The 19,132-nt window shown below is 39.1% G+C and overlaps 1 protein-coding gene across 1 annotated transcript in view; it reads left to right on the forward strand.

Annotated features, from left to right (window-relative positions):
* Positions 1–19,132, forward strand: part of LOC103919437 (cAMP-specific 3',5'-cyclic phosphodiesterase 4D-like) — an 84,365-nt gene that overhangs the window by 50,750 nt on the left and 14,483 nt on the right. Inside the window, exon 2 of the mRNA XM_009326944.1 lies at positions 8,238–8,429. Within this exon, the coding sequence (XP_009325219.1) occupies positions 8,238–8,429 (192 nt within the window). The remainder of the gene's footprint in view (positions 1–8,237; positions 8,430–19,132) is intronic.

Raw genomic sequence — 19,132 nt, forward strand, 5'->3', positions numbered from 1 at the left:
CTGAAACTGCACTCCTAGAATTGCAGTGGCGCTGCCAGGCGCCCACAGCAGTGGGAGCTGGTGGGTGGCTGGGGCCAGCTGGGTGGTGGGCTGCTCAGGAGCACCTCCGGATTTGCTGCGTACTCTTTCTCACGTCTGGATTAAGTCATTCTATTTTTCAGCCTTCTTTACCTCAGGTTACCCAAAATAGTTCTGATTCTTCAATATTTTCTGCAGATTTCCTCATTCAGACCTCAACCTGCCACAGATTTTACCAGAAGCCTTGGGCAAACCAGTTAATGTCTCGGTGGCCTTTTTTTATTGCCTAAAAATGGGGATACTAGTCCCAGTAGGATCATTAGATCAGAAGAACCGTACAAAGTGACTTAAACCTAGTAGAAGCCTGAACAAATTACCACATTTCTTGGAAATTATTCTGCATTTTGTTTCTCTTGTGCTTTTGTTTGCATTTTTATTTTACTGAAGTAAGACAACTATTTCAGCTTCAAAGAAACATCAAAACATCAAATCCGTGTAACAGGATCTGGAATCTGGCATTCTTATCTGAACATCACATTAGTAGGAAGATGTTCACTTGCAAGAGCCAAGTTCAGAGAGTAAAAATTGCCGGGTGAGGGACAATCTTCTCTCTGAGGAAAGAATAAAAGGAATCATAAAAAGAATCCCAGTATGGCTGAGCACAACAAGCAAATTGATTTAATAGGTGCAGCAAAGGCTTGTGTGCCGAATGCATAGACCAATGAGGTATAATTAAGAATAATGAGGTGACATTATGAAAAGTACACCTTGAGTATGAGGAGACTGTTCGAAGCAAAACACCACACCAAAATATGGAATAGTCATCACAGAAAACTCCTCGCTTGGAAACTTCATAACAAAACACGAAATGGTTTGTTTAGAGAGATCGGCTACATTTCCTAAGATGCTTGCTAAAAAATCATGAGACAGAAGCTCAAATAGGTAGTTGGAGTTCCTTTGCTAACATGTTTGAGTAGACTAATTCTTACAAACCTTTTTGCTTCAGTGTATTTTTTGTCCTACACATGTTCTGTTTGCCTGTTATCTGGGCTTTTAATATTAGCATTAAGCCTTGTTACACTCTAAATTTTTCCAAAAACAGTTATGCCAAGAGCAAAAGCCAAGTTTTGCTGCTAAAAGCAAATTTCATGAAATGTCACATTTTCTTCTTTTGCTTGCAGTTTTGATACTGGAAAATCTATCCACACCACTTCTAAAAATGGAGTTAATCATAGGGCTTGCTTGCTGAATCACTTAACTGGAAACCCAAAGCCACAAGTAGATAGTTGCCTTGAATTCTCCAGTGGTACAAGAAAATTCAGATTTAGATTATATGCTCCTTTTAATATCATTTGTTTACAATTCGCTGAACATATTTTTAAGCAATGGAAGGCAAAAGTTTTTGTTAGCTTTGTTACAAAGAAAATTATTAGGTCACATATAAAGGATTTTTTTCTTGAAATATAGAGAGTTGATTGATATTCCTTCTAAAATGTCAGTATAAATATTTCTTTTTTTCCCCCTCAGTTCACTGAGGTCTTTAGTTTTTACTAGGCATGAGGGAAGAGACAGAATGCAGAGTAGAAGGAGAAAACCAGATCTGGTCTCTCCTGCATCACTGGGTAGACACTGTCAGAAAGGAAACATTTTGAAAAGTCCCGAGCAGAGAATTAATGCAGAAAATAAATTTTAGGCCTGCTATTCAATTATATAAATCCACTGATTTATTTTTACAGGTTTTTTTCTGATGCTGCAGGTTAACTTATTTAACATCTAAAGACCAGTGGGAGCCTATGACAGGGGCTGATTACTGACAACTTGTTTCTTTCTGATAAAAAAAATTCTAAAGTTCCATCTTTATTAAGCTCTGGAGATAACTATGTCTGGCAAAAAAGGGAACACCCAAGTCAGCTGTTGGCTCAATTTAATGTTTAGTCTATTAACAAGCAACAAAAAGGTCCAAGAGAAGTCATAAAGACATAACCAAAGTGCTTGTCCAGTCTAGTTAATGAATGTAAAGTGTGTCTAAAATCAGTATTTCACAAAGAAATTATGATAATTATTTGGTGTATTAGCAAATCTTTGAACAGATTTACAGCTGAATTCAGTGAAATCAGTGAATATATTTAGTATATAAAGTAAAACAGAATTTAACTACCTAAAATGCATCAATGACAATTCAGTTCTTATTAGCAGATAATGTTTGTTCCAGAGGAAGAGGTTCTTGTCTCTATCTTCATTTATTCCTTGCACTGCCTTCTCTGATTGAGAGCTGTAAAATTGCTGTAACAGAATCAGTGTCCACCTCACACAAAATGCTTTCTAATGACATAGTATTTCAGGAGTCTCTGTACATTTTTTGAAGAATTGGGTCACAATGGGTGTGATTTCCACAGTAACTGGAATGGGCTGTCCTACTGAAATAACCTATAACTAATGCAGAATAAATCCATCACATCTAAGAACAAAACTTTAAACTGTTCTGCTTTGATTTGAGACACATACATCTCCAGGATACACAGTAATCAATGCACACAAGGTCTAAGAGCATCCTACACTCTGCCTGTCACATCCCATCTGACAGAGAATGAGCCTTCCCCTACCCTGGGCTTTTATACCAAATTATCCTAGAGACAGGCACACTGTGGCTTTTCTCTACAACCCTCCACGTCCACAGTGGGTCCCGCCAGCTGAGGTGGCCGACTGCTTTTTTCATCCTGAGCAATCCAAGTAACAAATTCAGATTCCGCATTTGAGAGGACCATCCGTTTCTTCCCTTTCTCCAGTAGCTACAGGCTGCCTCCTCCAGGGGTGGGCTCCTGTCCCAGGGCACAGGCGATAAATAGCTTACCTTTTCCTTGGAGACGTAAATAAATTTTTATTACCTTGCTTTTGCTCTAAATAAGACCCTGCCCAAAGCAAGTTGCTACAGGGCAGCTCTTCTGTGATAATTTCCGTGACTTAGAGCTGCTATGCCAAATGCACCCATTTGGTGTGATGGTGGGATTGTGTTTCCAGGTGAAAATAAAGGACAGGACTTCTGGGAAGTAAGGACATCGAGATGCGTAGGTAGGTAATAGTACAGACAGATGGCTGGAGAGATTGCTTGGCACTAGGACAATGGACTCCTTTGATGGGGGACAAAATTTGCTCCTCTAGAACTTGTTGTCCCTCTGTAATGTTTAAAGATGGCCTTAAAAGATAAGGTGTCCCTAGAGGATCAATTAATTTGGCTCCTACCTCTCTCCCTCCCCATAGTTTCCAAGATAGGATAGGCTGAAGTTGGAGAGAGACTTAAAAGGGGAATATCAGGTGTGCAATTGTTATTCATAAAAAGTCTAGTAAATTCTTCATTTTGGGTTGGAACTTATTTCCTTCCCACTTCTACTATTGCTGACTTCTCTAAAAAAACCACAAAACAAAACAAAAATCCCCAACAAAAAGCTACAGGAGTAAATTGCTAAACTCTCAGTAATAAGGAAGACCAACATTAAGATTTTCTATGCAGCCTTAGTTACAAGCTCTTGTGCATATTCATTATGATGCCATTACTCCTTATGTAACTGAAAGCTGTGTTTTGTACACAGAACTTCCCCTTTTTTCTTTTAGCAACCTTGCAGAGAGTAGCAGAGAGTTATTTAAGGACTCAAAAGGAAGTCCACAGAGGGTTTCTTTCACCGGGTAAAGAAGCTGTGCAGTCATTAACAGTGAAGGAGTGCTGCTGAGATCCAGGACCCAGAACCTCTCCTGTCCTTGCCACAGAGTCCTACTATTGCCTGAAGCAAATAATTAGTAACCTTCCTAAAGGTTGCTTGTGATGTTATTACTTCTTGTCCTATTAGGAGCACAGGGAAGATCAGCCATTATTGTTTACAAGTTGCTCAAGAGAGTTCACCGCCTTTATCCCCGAGTGCAGAGCCTGGATGATACATGGTGGGCAAGACATGCGAACATGATAAATAGCCAAAAAAGGAAAAAAGGCTGAACTTTCATCTCATGTCATGTTTGTTATCACTGAACACTGAATAAGGCAGGCTCTAAGGATAAACAGTATCCACTAATGTCATAAAACATTTTGTCAAAATGCAGACACAAAAGTTGCTGAATTAGCACTGGCTTTTCATAGATTTGGCATCTCTGGAGTTGCAGCAAAGCTCTTTGAACATAGAAAATTCTGTGATGTGTGCTGTGCCAAATGCTCCTGTCACTAAAAGCAGCTTCAGTTTGCAAGTGTTGTGCAAAGTGCCTGAAGCTGGCTGCAGAGTAACGGTGAAAAAGTCTGTCTTTTAAATGGCCATTTGCTGCCCGTGAAATGGTAGGAAAACAGTTCTTTCCTGTGCCTTCAATAACAACTTCCATGCTCCTTCTTCCTTTGCAAAGATTACTCTCCACCAAAAGTGCAAAGAGGCTGAGGAACACTCTAGGGAGAGAATGGCTTCTGGTTTGTCACTGAACGTGCAGATTTTAATTCACAGCGTACTCTTGTTGTGGCTTAAAACTTAACCGGAGTGGAAAGATAAATACGAAGCAACCACAGCTTACTTTCTGCAGTTTCTGTCCAGGCAAAATAAAGAGTCTATTCTATTTTGTATCGTAAACTTTTAATTTTTTTCAGTGTATGCAGCAAGAAAGAACAAACAACTTGTGTAAAAGTCTTCAATTCCCCATTCTGATTCTCTGTTCATTTGATGCAGTGTGATCAGCAGCACCATTTCTTGCAATTAAGACTTGTGATTCAGCCAAAAAAACAATTAATTTGATTTTCAGTGTAATAACACATTTTTCATTTAGATTTCCACAAGTTTTTGTATCTGAAAATGTTAGCAAATGTCTCGGTAAGTAAGAGCTAAACAAGACACTTAACTGCTGTAGCATTTTAGAAACCTTTTAATATAAATAAATATGTTTCTGGCAAACCAGTGCTGTATTCACACTTCCCCTTTGACTGTAGAACTGAACATTTTTTTTCTTGATGCATATTGACATAAAAGACATTTTCGTTGCGCAGTATGAGCTGAAGCCTATAGCTGATACATTTGAATCCCTTTGATTACTTTTGACACCCATCTAGCGGACACAATACAGTATTACAGGATAAAATTCCTGTCACAACAGCCACGTGCAAGTCTTGCACATACATGTAGTTACCTAGTGATGCAAACCACAGGGCCTCTCCCAGCTGATGAAAATGCAGTTTTATCTAATAGACTTTTAAATTTTAAAAATTCACTATGTTATAATCTGACAGTGAAATCATTCATAGAAGCCTGCCTTAGTTTCTGACTGGGAGAAATAGGACTGGTAATAAAATATTCATATCATGTCCACAAAAGGTGGGTGAAAAAAATAAAACAAATCTGCAAACAAACCCATACATTTCTATAATCTAATAAAATACCTTTTAATCAGTTGAATAATTAAGTCCACTGTTAAAGGAATCAATTTATAGTCACTCCTTATTCCAAATTTTCCTGCTGTGAGACAGACTTACATTTGACTTCATTTATTTCTATCCCACTTTTATCTTTTGCCTTAGAGCTTTCAGACAAGCTTATATTTATTTGAAATGATACTGTCATTGTGGAAGTTAGTCTTATTGAGCACAGGAGTAAACAATCTTCTTCTATTTTACCTAAAATTGCATGAAAGGTCTGCCCTCCTGTCCTCCATAGAAAAACAAAGCATACAGACTGTGTATTGTTTAGGAGTCTGTGTGTTCTTGCAGCTGTTAAAAGAAAAAAGTTATTTTATGTAGGTGATGAAATAGAAGTGCGAGGAAATTTGGATATGATGAGCTCACAGATGTTCCAAACCCTTCACTGGCATTGTGAGCATTTTGTACTCCTGGAACATTCAGGAATTCAAACTCAAAAGATATTGATTGCTAGTGAATAATAGTATTCATGCTAGTAGTAATGGCAATATGGTTATTAACTTATGGTACTATAAGCTGCAAAGAATGTTTTACTGTCGCATTCAGACTATCTTGCCCTTTCTAATATTTTTTTCAAAGTTTTTTTGTGAGTAGATCTCACAATGATCACAAAGATGCAATGAATAGGGAAAATTAAATGCAAAGAGGATCTTTGCATCGTCCAAGATCACCCAGCAGGCTGGTGGCAGAAAAGAAATTATTAAATGTCTTTAATAAAATTTATTTGATAAATTTAATAAATTTATTAAATAAAAAAGGCATTTATTTGATGTCTTACCGATTAAGCTTTGTTAGCTTGAGATTGATAATGTCATGTAGCAGCAGCACATTTGAGGACAAAGAAAAAGTATTCAGGCATAATCAAAAGAAATCAAATTTGGGAAGAACTGTATGTGTAAGGATTTACTGATAGTGAGTTGTTCTGAAAACTACAGTGAAAAGAGGATTAAATTGCTAAGCTCTCTTGAAGTTTGTTTAATACCATTTTCTGGATAGTTTTTCTGGAAAAAAAAAAATTGCTTTTCTACATTCAGATTGTGAAAGGTGAATAAAAAAATAAATAATGTAGTCTGAGAGTGGCAGAAAGCTTGCAGTTCCAGGAATATGTGCAAAGTAACATGAAACCAAGGTCCATTCTTTCCCAGGCAATGCACATCTCTGTCAGAATAGGCAATATATGTTTCTTTGATTAGTTCATTTAACAAAGAAAAACAGGCCATGGGAATGCTGTCACTTCAGTAAAATATTAAAGTGGCAACCTCACTGCAACCTCAGGTCAATGGTAGATAACAGCAAGAAACAAGCTAGTGCGGAGAGTAGCATGTACGTGCTGTGACACCTGCGCCAGGCTGAAGTCTAATCAACAGATGACATGTACTATTTTCTCTTCCACTGTCATTAGATATAATTGAAAACCGGTGGGTGTCCTTCACATGAACACTGTTTTCAAAATGAGTACTTTAGATGCTTTCATTACAAATACATATCATGATGCTAACACTTAATCCATGTTTAAAAAATCATGTGGAAGATCCTCTATTCATCCCTCATTCCTAAATGCTTTAGCAGTATTATTTAAGTTCCCATTAGTATGGCAAATGAGCTTATATTAGTATAAGCCAAAGTCTCATGCACACCTTTCCTACTATGCTGTAAAACTAAATTTGACCTTTGGTTTTAGAGACACAACCAACTAGGGAAACAAAAGCCATCTTCCACTTCTGGCTGGATAAAATGTGCTCCATCCCATCACATGGAGACATAATCTTACTAATCCTGACATTTGTGACCTCTGAGATTGCACGCCACAACACATCAAGTCTAACAATGGAGCCGCATGGTCCAAAAAGACTCCATAAAGTACAAAACACAGGTGTCAGGCTGCTAAGCAGCACGGGTTGCCGTGAGCATGTCCTCCCAGCACTGCCCACCCTGTGCTAGTTTCTAATGGATTGCAGACTCCCATTCAAGGTCTTTGCACTGATTTTCAAAGCCCTTTGTGGAAACGTCACAGGCTATGTGAAAGAGCATCTTCTCCCTCCTCTTTCTTTCTCTCCCCTCACACTTTTGCGTCTCATGACAGCAGTGATAAGCCTGTTTACCACTTTTAATAACAAATACAACAGCTAGCAGTGCTGGGTCTAAACTGTGTAGTTCAAAGACACGAATAGCCACAGAAGTTGCGCTGCTTGGCAGTGAGCAAAGAACTCATTTCTTCGATCTTGTTGTAAAATAGCAACTCTAATGCATGCAAACGTGCCCAAGCACACAGATACACCTCAATCCCAACCCAGCGCTTTATTTATTTGAATAAGACAAAATATGTTCTTGAAATATTTGGGTAGTAATGAAGGGTAATTAGGGTTGAGTACTTGATAACAAAAGAGCCCTCAACTGCCTCAACAGTGGGAGACAGGAAGATGAGGGTCCAGCTCAGGAGAGATGGTGCCTGAGGGAGAAAATCATGAAACATGATGTTTCCTCAGGTATAGAGCTCACGGATACTCTACATAGAGAGAAGCATAAGGCTTCCTGTAGTCTAATAGTGTTTCCTTTCTCCACCAACTTCTTTTCCTTCAGACTTGTTCTTTTTGATTATCAGCAATTTTAAAGCATATTTCTTGTGTGTCTTGTTTTTTGGTTTAGTAGTGGAATTGACCAGATCTTTATTTCCCCATTGTTATGAAGAAGCAATTACCTAGTAATAAATTTGTCAGAAGAGTGTTTATTATTTTCAAAATTCTTATGTCAATGGCATTAATCTTTTTCTCCTTTCTTTTTGCAGTTTTGATGTAGACAATGGTACGTCATCGGGACGGAGTCCCTTGGATCCCATGACGAGCCCTGGATCAGGGCTAATTCTTCAGGCAAATTTTGTCCACAGTCAACGTAGGGAGTCTTTCCTTTACCGGTCAGACAGTGACTATGACCTTTCTCCAAAGTCCATGTCCAGGAACTCCTCCATTGCCAGTGATATGTAAGTACATTATAAAATACTTTTAGCCTATGTTTTGTCTTCTGTCTTAAGATTTTTCCAGCCACAAGAAATTTCTTTCAAAAATCAAAGGCAGTAATCACTTATGCTACTGAAGTCATGGATAATTGTTTATTTCTTTAATGAAGCTTGTACTTGTTTCTGCAGTTTTCTGAAAGTAAGGATATCATGAGAGTGTACTTAATGTGTTTATGCACTTTATTAGCTTTGACAGAATAATGAAGACAGTCAATACTGGTGTATCAAAGCACTAAGGAGAACTCTGATTTCTTGGCTATTAAGTTCTTTTCAAGAGAAGTGATACAAACTCACTTTCTGCCTCTTAATGTTCTTAAGAGAAAGACTCCATTTATTTGCACCAGGTATTTTTAGGTTTTTAGAGAAAAGGTTTATCAGCTGGCAGAAATTAATAAATTCAAGAGAGGTGAAAATTATTTCAAATATCCTTTAACTAAATGGCAAAATTTTAACAAAAGGCCTTTGGAAAGTTATTCTATCCTCTCTCACTGTTCTTCTGTGATGTGTGTATTTTCTGCTGGTGGATCATACTTTTCAAGTACATGTAGACCCCAGGTTGCATGGGTAGTGGAAGTCAGATGCAAATCTTTGTTTATTTGTAAGACACTAAAAACATGTTAAATGTCCTAGCTTCTAGTCACTTGTAAGTAGTAGAAATCAAGAATAACTAATCTTTTTTGTTCGTTTGCCTTATCTGCTCCAAATTTCACTGCCAAGTAGGTGTTTATGGTTCAATTATAAATCACTAAAATAAAGGACCAGGCTTGTAAGAGTCCCCTAGTGAACAAGGAAGTCTAAAGCATTAAAAATCCAGCATTAATATAAACGCTGTTTTTTAATGAGGCAAAACCTAATCAATATCCTCTTTAAAAAGTAAGAGTCAGTACGCACAAGGAAAGAAGTTTTTCATAATAATGAGTGAATTTCACCTGATATTTAACTTGCAGTCATTATAACAGAACACTCTTCAGCTTACATATCATTATTAGAAATGTTGATTAGTCCATCTAATTATAGCTCTCTTCCTATGTAAGTGTCAAGATGAGAAAAATCCATGCCTTTACAGACGGTTTGTGTAAGGTCCATACTTCAGTTAAGCCCTGTATATTGAAGTACTTAGTAAGCTTTGTGCCCAGTGTGACCAATTTTGGTTGAGACAAAATGAGTGAGAAAAGGACTAATCCATCTTGCCTTGTCATAAGGAAAAATGCCTTTCACTTGCAAATAGTGACCCCCTTTCAGCAAATCTTCCTCTGACGGATAACCTTTCCTTTAGATGGACAGGAGTCAAGCTTTTAGTGTGGCACCTGTGCCAGGATACCATTGGAAAGACTTTTACGTTCAGGGGGGCAATCCAGGTTACTGTGTTGCTTCGATGAGTCATTTCAATTAAGAATTCAATTAGTGCTCCACCCTTGAACACATAATCCACTTCTGCATTTCCTAGAATTCTGGGTAATATTTCAGCACATGGCAGTAAACTGGATAAACAATTGAATTACTGAAACACTGAGCACACTTTTTCCTTTGGATATTTGTATCTATTCTTCCTTTCAAAATTTTCTTAAAACACACCTGCCTATAAAATTTATTGGACCTCACATCCAGATAGGTTTTCACAGTCTCCTGTCACAGAGGAGCTGTTGTACTAAGAAGGCAAATATTCCTGCCACTGTTCAGGATGGGAGCACATGTAAAAGGCAAGTTGTTTTAACCATGGAATATTAATCATATATCAGAAATCCTAATTATAATAAGCTTGGTTATTTCACATAAATGAAGTAAAAGAAAACCAAGAAATGAAAGAGGGGGAGGTTTAAAAAGATAAAATAGTGAGGAAAAAAAAAAAAAGAAAAAATACCACAAAGCTCTTTATATATGGGTTCAAGGAGAAACTGGACGTGCTCATGGAAAGGAAGCGCACTGAAGTTTATTAAAATAGAGAAACCACTCTGGTTCATGACATTCCTAAACAAGGTGGAGGCTGGAAGAGCCTAATACAGTTTACCCTAGAATCCCCTGATTCTTCAGTACTTGAGTTACCAACCTCAATATGTCACTTCGTAAAGCAAAATAGAAAGCAAAAGGCATGCATCTTTTATTTGGAAGGAATAGAACATGAAGATTTCTGGCATTTCCATTACTGCCAAATAGCGTGCTTACAATAATATATTCCACTTCAGTAGCAGCATATGAAACAAAAACAAAACTTCAAGATTTTAGACAAATATGGAGTGTTGTGATCAAAGACAGCCAGTGGATGGCAGTGCTAAAGTACTGAATTCATCGTTCTGTTACTATTTATTATTTGCCCTGCTGCAGGCTCTAGCCGAGGAAGGGAACAGAGTCATGCTCAGTTCTTTGCAAACCCAAGATGAAAAGATGGACTCTGCCACAAACAACTTAAAGTTGAAGCATAAGATGTTAACCAAGAGACTAATACAGTCAGATACTGTTCCCAGGAGAAGGTACAACATGAGTCCCTATGCCCAAAGTACTAAACCTCACAGAGCAACCACAGGGAGTTTGATTCAGTGAGTTGAGATGGAAAGTAACAGAAACAAGGGCAGAGAAGGGGGAGGTGGAAAGTTTTTTAAAGTCAGAAAGACTAAAGTATATTTTAAAGTGAGGAGCCAGATTAGCTAAGGAAAAGAATAAAAGACAGGATGAGTGCAAGGCTGCTCAGATGAGAAAAGGTTAGTGGGACAAATGTGGGTGCAGTTATGGCACTGAACGAGGCAGAAAAAGCATCTGTATGGTAAGAAAGGAAAAGCAAATAAATTTGTCAATTTTCAATTATCTCTTGGAAGAAATAGCATGGTCCTAGAGAGGGAAAAAAGCAGAACATGGAGATGATATGAGGAGATGAGAAAAAGCCATTCAAGGTTGTGAACTGGAGAGGCAGGTGGTTTAGACAGGAACATGCAACATCCAAGGCAGAAGAGCACAGATGCGTTGTGAAGCCTGGCTATGGGATTTCCAGCAGAGAGATGAGGATGTGCAAGAGAAAGAGAAGTGAATGAGCAAGCCAGTAAGGATCAGTGAGCTAATATGAGGAATTACAGGGCAGGATCTGTGATGACAGACCGGAGAACAATTTTAAAGAGAAGGAGAATAAAGAATGGATAATTGAAAAAAAAAAAATTCCTCAACAGCACAGTTGCGACACTGGGAAAAAAGGGAACAGAAGCCAGCTGAAAGATGAGAGAAGTCATCAGTGTTGCACTGGAAGAATTGTCAGGTTTACATCTGAAGGCATGAGTGAAGCAGGGAGCTCTGAATGTGGATGTCTTGCAGAGGTGGCCTGATTACTTAATAGTCACCTGTTTGAACTGCTGCTGCTGCTCAGAGCTTGCAAATGCGGACAGAGGCAGCAGTGGTAACACTTTTTATGTCTTTCTTGCTAAGGGATCACTGCTCTGATTAACGGAGCATGAGATTGAATTTGTAGAGAATCTCCATTTTAGCAAAAACCAGGTCTCTAACCAGGTTAAATAATGGATTCTTCAGTTAAATCATTAGCACTTTCACGAACACTAGAAAGAAGCCAATAAATATTGCAGTCCACTAGCTAGGGCACAGCCCATGTTTTAACTGCCACTCTAAAGGGAGAAAAGCTTGTGTAGTCCCCCTGTGATCCTGAAGAAGCAGACCAGGGTGTAGCAGACCAGACCAGAGGACCAAGATGCCCTCAGTACAGAAGTCTGTCTGAGCTCCACTATGTCTTCTGAATGTATCTTGGGGAAAAGGTATGTGACAATAAGCACTGCTTAAGTCTACCCTTTTCCCATTTCCACAAGGTCACAGTACACAGCTCAGCGGCAACATCCGTCTTTCCAGGTCTTGGCCAACTTGAACCTCACTAAGTAAAAAAGTATCTGGTGTAGGGAGTTTTATGGGCTTCTTTAGAGAGGCTCAGCACTGCTTCCTCAATCAGGTGAAAGATCAATTTAAGCTCTAATTAATATAATTACAGAAAATTCACTAATTTCTATTAAACCTTGCTTCTGTCTTTTAAGCACCAGAACCCAGCTAGGGAACACTGACCATAGGGAACTGCAAGGTCATTGGCCTGGTTGATCTGCTAAATGGTCACCAGTACACCCACTCCTCAAACTGGCCAGCCTACTGCTATTCTGCCAATACAGTCTGTAGACAGTAACATCCCTCTGCTGCTGTCCCTGGTAAAACAAACATCAAGAGGATGCAGTTTACTCCAGGACTTTTCCCCTATAAATACAGTATTGTCCTGCCTTCTCTTAGAGGACGTGCTGCTTTGTAGACTGTATTTGAATGTATCTGTAAACCTTGGCTCCACGTTTACAAAAAAAAAAAAAAAAAAAAAAAGACAAATATCCTCTCTTTGAATAATAAAACTCGAATGTGGACTACTTTGGAACAAAAAGAGCCTCTGTAGTCTGACAAACATGGATACTGACATACAGAGATTTGGGTTGTTTTGTCAGGATGAATTATCCCCTTCTTCAACAGCTGGAGAAATAGTTGTGGGTTTTTTAATTTGTGGGGGTATTTTTTCCCAAAATAAAGCCAAAATAATCTGTATTTTGCAAAGAATAAAGAGTAACAGAATTATTCTGGCTGCAAAAATTACCTTAAATAAAGGGAAATTCCAAGGTAGGGAGTTCCCTTATTTGTCAGTGTCTGGTCCTGACCTGAAGCTGCAAACGGGCGGATTTTCTCATTCAGAACAGGAAGCCAGATTACTAGTGATACAGCTTGTTCTTCTGTTTCTGAGCCAGGAAGGCCTGGATTTATTAATAAAATGCTGTGAGTATGTATCTGAAGTTACAGAGAAAAAAAACCTTTTCCCTGAAAGGTTCTGGCCAAGACTCGAGGAGAGCAGAAAAGACATGCAGTTACTGAGCAGAGTAATTGCACCTCAGTTTAACAAATTAGAAATAATTGTCTTTCTTTCCAGATAAACTGCTGTTGAAATTCCTTATGATTTGTCAGATTCTTTTCTCAGAATCTGTGATATTACTATATCACAGATATTACTGGCTGAGAAGAGCCGGTTAAACTTCAAAGTCCAGCCTGCTTTAAAAAAATCTTTTAAGATGCATTTTCTATGTGTTTTTTGACTTAGAAACAGTTTTTTATGAAAAAATGTATTAAATTGCTTGAGACATTTATTTGTCCATGGAAAGAAATTTACTTACATGGCTTTAGGAAAAATAGGCCAATATTTTGCTTCATTGGATTTTCTTTTTTTGTTCTTAAGATCTTTTAAATTGAAAAAATCTCCAGGTTGCAGCTTAAATTAAGCTAAGTAATTAGTAAGTCACTTGCAATCTTTGCTTGAGTTATAAACAAAAACATTTTGAAAAAAGACCACTGTGTCCTTTCCAGTTGCTTGGGGCATTTTACAAATGGAATCCAAAACAAAGAACTCAGTAATATCCAGTTTACTTAAATTTAAATAATAAGTTTGTGCTAACTTCATTTGTTGATCAAGAAATCAGTTATGTTGTAAACAAAAAGAGAGTATTTTTGCATTGAGAAGGCTTCTTTTGATCTGCTTTTTAATTCAGGAGATTCTAAGGTGTTCTAATATGACTTTATATGGTTGTTGAATCAGGACTTTTTTTGATGAAATGCAAATTGATTTTATCTTACGTTCAGACAATACAGAACCATTGCTGGTTTTATGTCCGAATGCTAAAACCTAATCATTTTCCAAATATAACTCTCAGTTGTTAAACACATCACTTCCCCTTCAAACATTTTTAACATGTCAGGCTTTTTTTTTCCCCCTCCTCTTCTGGAAATAATGGGTGTTTCAAACAAAATGGCAAGTTACTGCTCCTGTGCTTGGAGCAACAAAGCAGACTGAATTCCTAAACCTCTTCAGTCAAAGGTGGCATGTTACTAAAAACATGGTACCAAAACTGATTCTTAGCTGGGATTTCAGCTACATCACACCACCACTCATCTCTAGGCTTGTTACACAGATCTGCAGTGGCGGGGAGGGAGGATGGGTGTGTTTTGTGTGTGCGCATGTGTGCACGCAATACTGAAGGATGGGAGCAGCATGGACAAAAGCAACTTCGTAAAGAAGGACTTGAATGTTTTGGGGGATGCCTCTTAGACTGTTTTTCCAGCTCAGTGATCACCTACATGCACAGGCTAAATTTATTTCACAACCCAGAAGAACATTAGTTGTTGTTTCACCCCTCAAGGCACAAACAACGCTCTGTATTCTTGCAATGGCACTAATGCTGTGTTAGCTGTAGAGTTCGTTCCCTGAAAATGGACAAACCAAAATTCTAATGCTTTTGACTTGTTCTTCTTGAAGTCTTCTTGTTTCTTCTTATATACATACGGTTAGGGGCCTTTGAATTTGGTTAGGGGACCCTTTTTTCTAAACCTTGAAGCTGAGATAATCTTCCTGTGGCTGGCTGAGAGCAAGCTCATTCAGGCTGGGAAGTTGCCTTGAGTAGGTGCTGTTCTCAGCAGCTCTGCTCTCATTTCTTTTAGAGAGGAAATCTTTCAGCCTGCATCAGTAAGAGATTCACACGGAAAGTCACGTATTCTTATTCTTCAAAAGTAACACAATTGTATCTGTTCTCAACACTTACGCATATGGGGTAGGGACAAGCAAGCAACCAAATGTCTTTTGCTTAAAAGCAGTTCAAGGTAATACATTTTATTTTTATTTGCAACAAGCTAAGAATTTATGTGTGTCAGCTAATGCAATCAAAACTGATTAATAGCAACTCATTAAGCTGCACTAACTTGATTGCTTCCAGTCATGTGTGCACACCCACTCATTAATTTTCTCTAACCTGAGCTGAAAACAAACCTATCCTTTAGTCACTGATGCTTGTTTGTTTTACAGCCTTGCTTAGAGCTAAATGATGTTTTCTGTTGTACAAACAGTCCAACAACGGCACTTCTGAATTGGCCTGGACTCTTCTGATTGAGTTCAGCTCTTTTCTGGTTCAAAGTCCTACATCCTCTGGCTTAATCCAGCCCCTCCTTCAACACACAAACCAAACCCTCACACTGCAGTAGCTTCTTTTCCCTTGCCATCACCTCAGTGACCCCCAGGTAGACTGCCTTCTGATTTTAGAAGGAAAACCACCTACCCCAGTGAAACACTCTGGCAAGTCCATGCTCTCTTTCTCTTTAGGACTGAATAATTCTCTGTCAGACTTAATGCAGGACAGTTGCTCAGAGTTGTCCGCCATTCCGTCATCTAAACTGTCTGCTATATTATGGTAGGATTAAAGTGTTGAAGCTTGGTGGCTGTTTGGGGCAATATGATACAGGTGATTTCTTGGGTTGTCCTGTGTTTTCATATCTTGCACATCATGTTGGCATCCCGTGATGTCCCACTACATCAGTACCTACATGATTTCCTCAGGCAGATTACCCAAGTCAGATGTGCGAGTGCAGGCTCTTTGGAAAACGCTTAAGCTTCCTGAGCAAGGAAGTAGTTGGGTCTGACACAAGAGGCCTTGATCTTCCTTGAACTCTTCCAAAGGTGCTATGAAAATTTCATAGGAGATGGAAGAAGCCTGATAGTGTTCCTATAGCTTGTTATACAGAATGGGGAAAAATGGTAATACTTCCTGTTCTTTTGAGTTAGTCAGCTGATTCTGATTCCAGCCCATCCAGCAATCCTGAATGAAGCTTCTGGATTCCGTGGGTCTTGGTTCAGATCACCATCACTGAGACATAGTTAGCTGCCCTTATCACCCAGCAAAGTCTCTTGTTTCTAGTCTGCTCAAAAGCACAGGCGCTGTGATATGGTGCCGGTGATACATAGTAAGGTACACAGGTAACCAGATAATACTTCCTGATACTGCCTGGATTAAATCTCAAAATACTGATTTAAAAACACCTTGGTATTCACTGTTCCTTTCCAGTCCTTTAGTCTGTAATGGATATGATCATTCTGTCTTTCCAAGTCTTGAGAGAGTTCCTCACCTTGGGTGCTAATGCAGTTCAATTGGAAGTAAGATTGTAATTTGGGTAACCTAATACTGATGACTTCAACAGAGTTCTTTCAAACCTAATAAAGTGTATCTTCAGGAACTGAGATGCTAAAGAGGTAGCATGAAAAATAAAACTACTTTCTTGTACAAAATATCCACTATACCTGGAAAGCTCCAGGTGCATTAGTACATGGCATATCTTGGTGTGTATTAGCCATGTGTAATAATCCACATTTGTTTTGAGCTGTCTTTTGGATCTCTGATCATAAGGCGGCCAAGTATTATTTTCTTCATCAACATGCCATAATGGAGTAACTTGGTTTGTGCTCCATATGAAGTTAATTGGGGTGTTTGGAAACACTTATATCTACAGTATTTGCTAGTGAGATTTATGCTGGAGAAATGGTTTTTCCCTTTGCTGTGTCTTCCTAAGTCTAATTGCTTAGTTAGTCCAAGGAGAACTACTATAACCCGCCTTTCTTTTGGTTGGGATAATGGACATCTCAGGGACTTTTCTGAGCCGATCCTCTTCCATCTGGTTAAGCTCAATTGGAATTAAGTAGATTGAACTCTCCAGAACTCCCAATATTACAGCAATACTTTTGACTAATTAGGGCAAGCTCTGTCGCTGTATTAGAAAGAAGTATCAGGAGGACATAACTGCACGGTGCAACAGAAAAATGTGATGTTCAGAAACACTTAGACAATAGCTGACAAAAGTCTGCTTCGTTCAGAGTCTAATTTCTGCCTACTGTGTGATAGAACAAGTGGTTTCAAGTAGCTCTTCATAAAAATCCTTTAAGGTACATGTTCCCAGAAATAAAGAAATGGTCTGGGAAAAACAGCCCCCTCCTCTGTAGCTCGTGACTCCATCAACAACTTCAATTGCTTGCTCTCTCAACCCTAAATCCTAACGTGCCCACAATGTTGTAGTCTCTAGCACCTGCCTTAGATGCCTGATCATCCCCCAAATGGCGCTCAGCCTTTCAATGAGATGCAAATCACTGACAACCCACTGACTATCCAGAAAAAGCTATAAGCCAGTTTCTGTCACACCCCATAATATAGGCACAACATTGAGAGGTGCCTCTTATCCCCAGTCAGCCTTAGCTTTTGGAACCAGGCCTAGGCTAGTTCATATTAGGACTAGAAAATTGTTTTCGAAGTCTTTAGAAATTGAGATGACATGACTTAAGCACTGTTCCTGCAGAATAAACTAACTTGGAGTGCTGTGATTTCTGACTCCACAAAATCAGTATTACAAACCAACCCATTTGGATTCTCCAAATGTATATGATGATAAAGTGCAAGCTGCGTGGAGCAGCCAGCCACCCCTCCTGTTTGCTGGTCTTAGAGCACAGCTTTTGCTGGCTAGTGAAACCTGATGTTTCCATTACTGTATCAGAGTGCAATCTAGAATTAAATTTCATTGCTGCTAAAATCTGAATGTGAGCAACGCGCATATTTTCGGCATACCTAATTCATCTGTTTCTTGTGTGTTTATTTGACTTCACCTATAAAATGTTACTAAGGCAGAAAAAAAAAATCCTAGCAATTAAGGCAAATGACCACCTTACTCTCTGTTCTCCGTTTGTGGTTTTGCACATGGCATATTTGTGTTCCAGCGTATGTGCAAGCAAAACACGAATGTCTCATCTACGCTGTATTTGTAGCATGTTATTGGACAGTAAGTCTGAATCAGCCTTATATACAGAATGAGTGGATGTCATGTTTCATCCAAATTTAGATGTTTACACTGAAAAAGGGGTCTGCAATAGATTTTCTGGTTCAAAGAGAAGACCACTTTCATGTTCATCTTCTTTCCTATTTTGTATGTTGTGTGTAAACAGTATGGATTTTCCCTTGCCTTTATGTTTGCTATGTTTCTATATTACAAAAAAGGAAAAAAGAGCCCTAAACCAACTCTGTAAAAATGAAGTCAATTCTTGTGAAAATGTGACAAATGCCTTAGTTCTTGCCGTGGAGCACAGCACAGGGATTCCAGACAGCCACTGTCCCCTAGGGCTTTTTTAAGTCTGTTCGCAGCTTTATTCTTTCAAATAGGCTATGTCCCAAGTTTGTAGCCAGAGAATCCAACACAGACTATGCCAGTTGGATTTAAAGCCTCAGCCAGTACTTACTCTGGGGAGATAAGTGAGACTTTCATTCAAATGGAAAAGTGTGGCAAACCAATATGGTCATGCATCTACATCGAGGATGTAGACGAAGGTCCATCCAGGAGGTTGCCCAGGGTGAGGCAGTCAGCCCCACGCATTATGACTGCCTCTGCTAAGAAAAAAAGGAGGGTGATTGTCGTAGGCGATTCCCTTCTGAGGGGAACAGAGGGCCCGATATGCCGACCGGACCCGTCCCACAGGGAAGTCTGCTGCCTCCCTGGGGCCCGGGTCAGAGACATTGCTAGGAAGCTCCCTGATCTGGTGCGGCCTTCGGACTACTACCCGCTGTTGGTTATACAGGCTGGCAGCGATGAGGTGGCAGAGAGAAGTCCTGCAGTGATCAAAAGGGACTTCAGGGCACTGGGGAGAGTGGTTGAAGGATCGGGAGCACAGGTAGTGTTTTCCTCAATCCCTACAGTGGCAGGGAAGGACACTGGAAGGAACAGGAAAACACACCTGATCAACACGTGGCTCAGGGGATGGTGCCATCAGAGGAATTTTGGCTTTTTTGATCATGGGGAGGTTTACA

Source organism: Pygoscelis adeliae, unplaced genomic scaffold (genome assembly GCF_000699105.1).
Source record: "Pygoscelis adeliae isolate BGI_AS28 unplaced genomic scaffold, ASM69910v1 Scaffold116, whole genome shotgun sequence".
In the NCBI taxonomy this organism is placed as follows: domain Eukaryota; kingdom Metazoa; phylum Chordata; class Aves; order Sphenisciformes; family Spheniscidae; genus Pygoscelis; species Pygoscelis adeliae.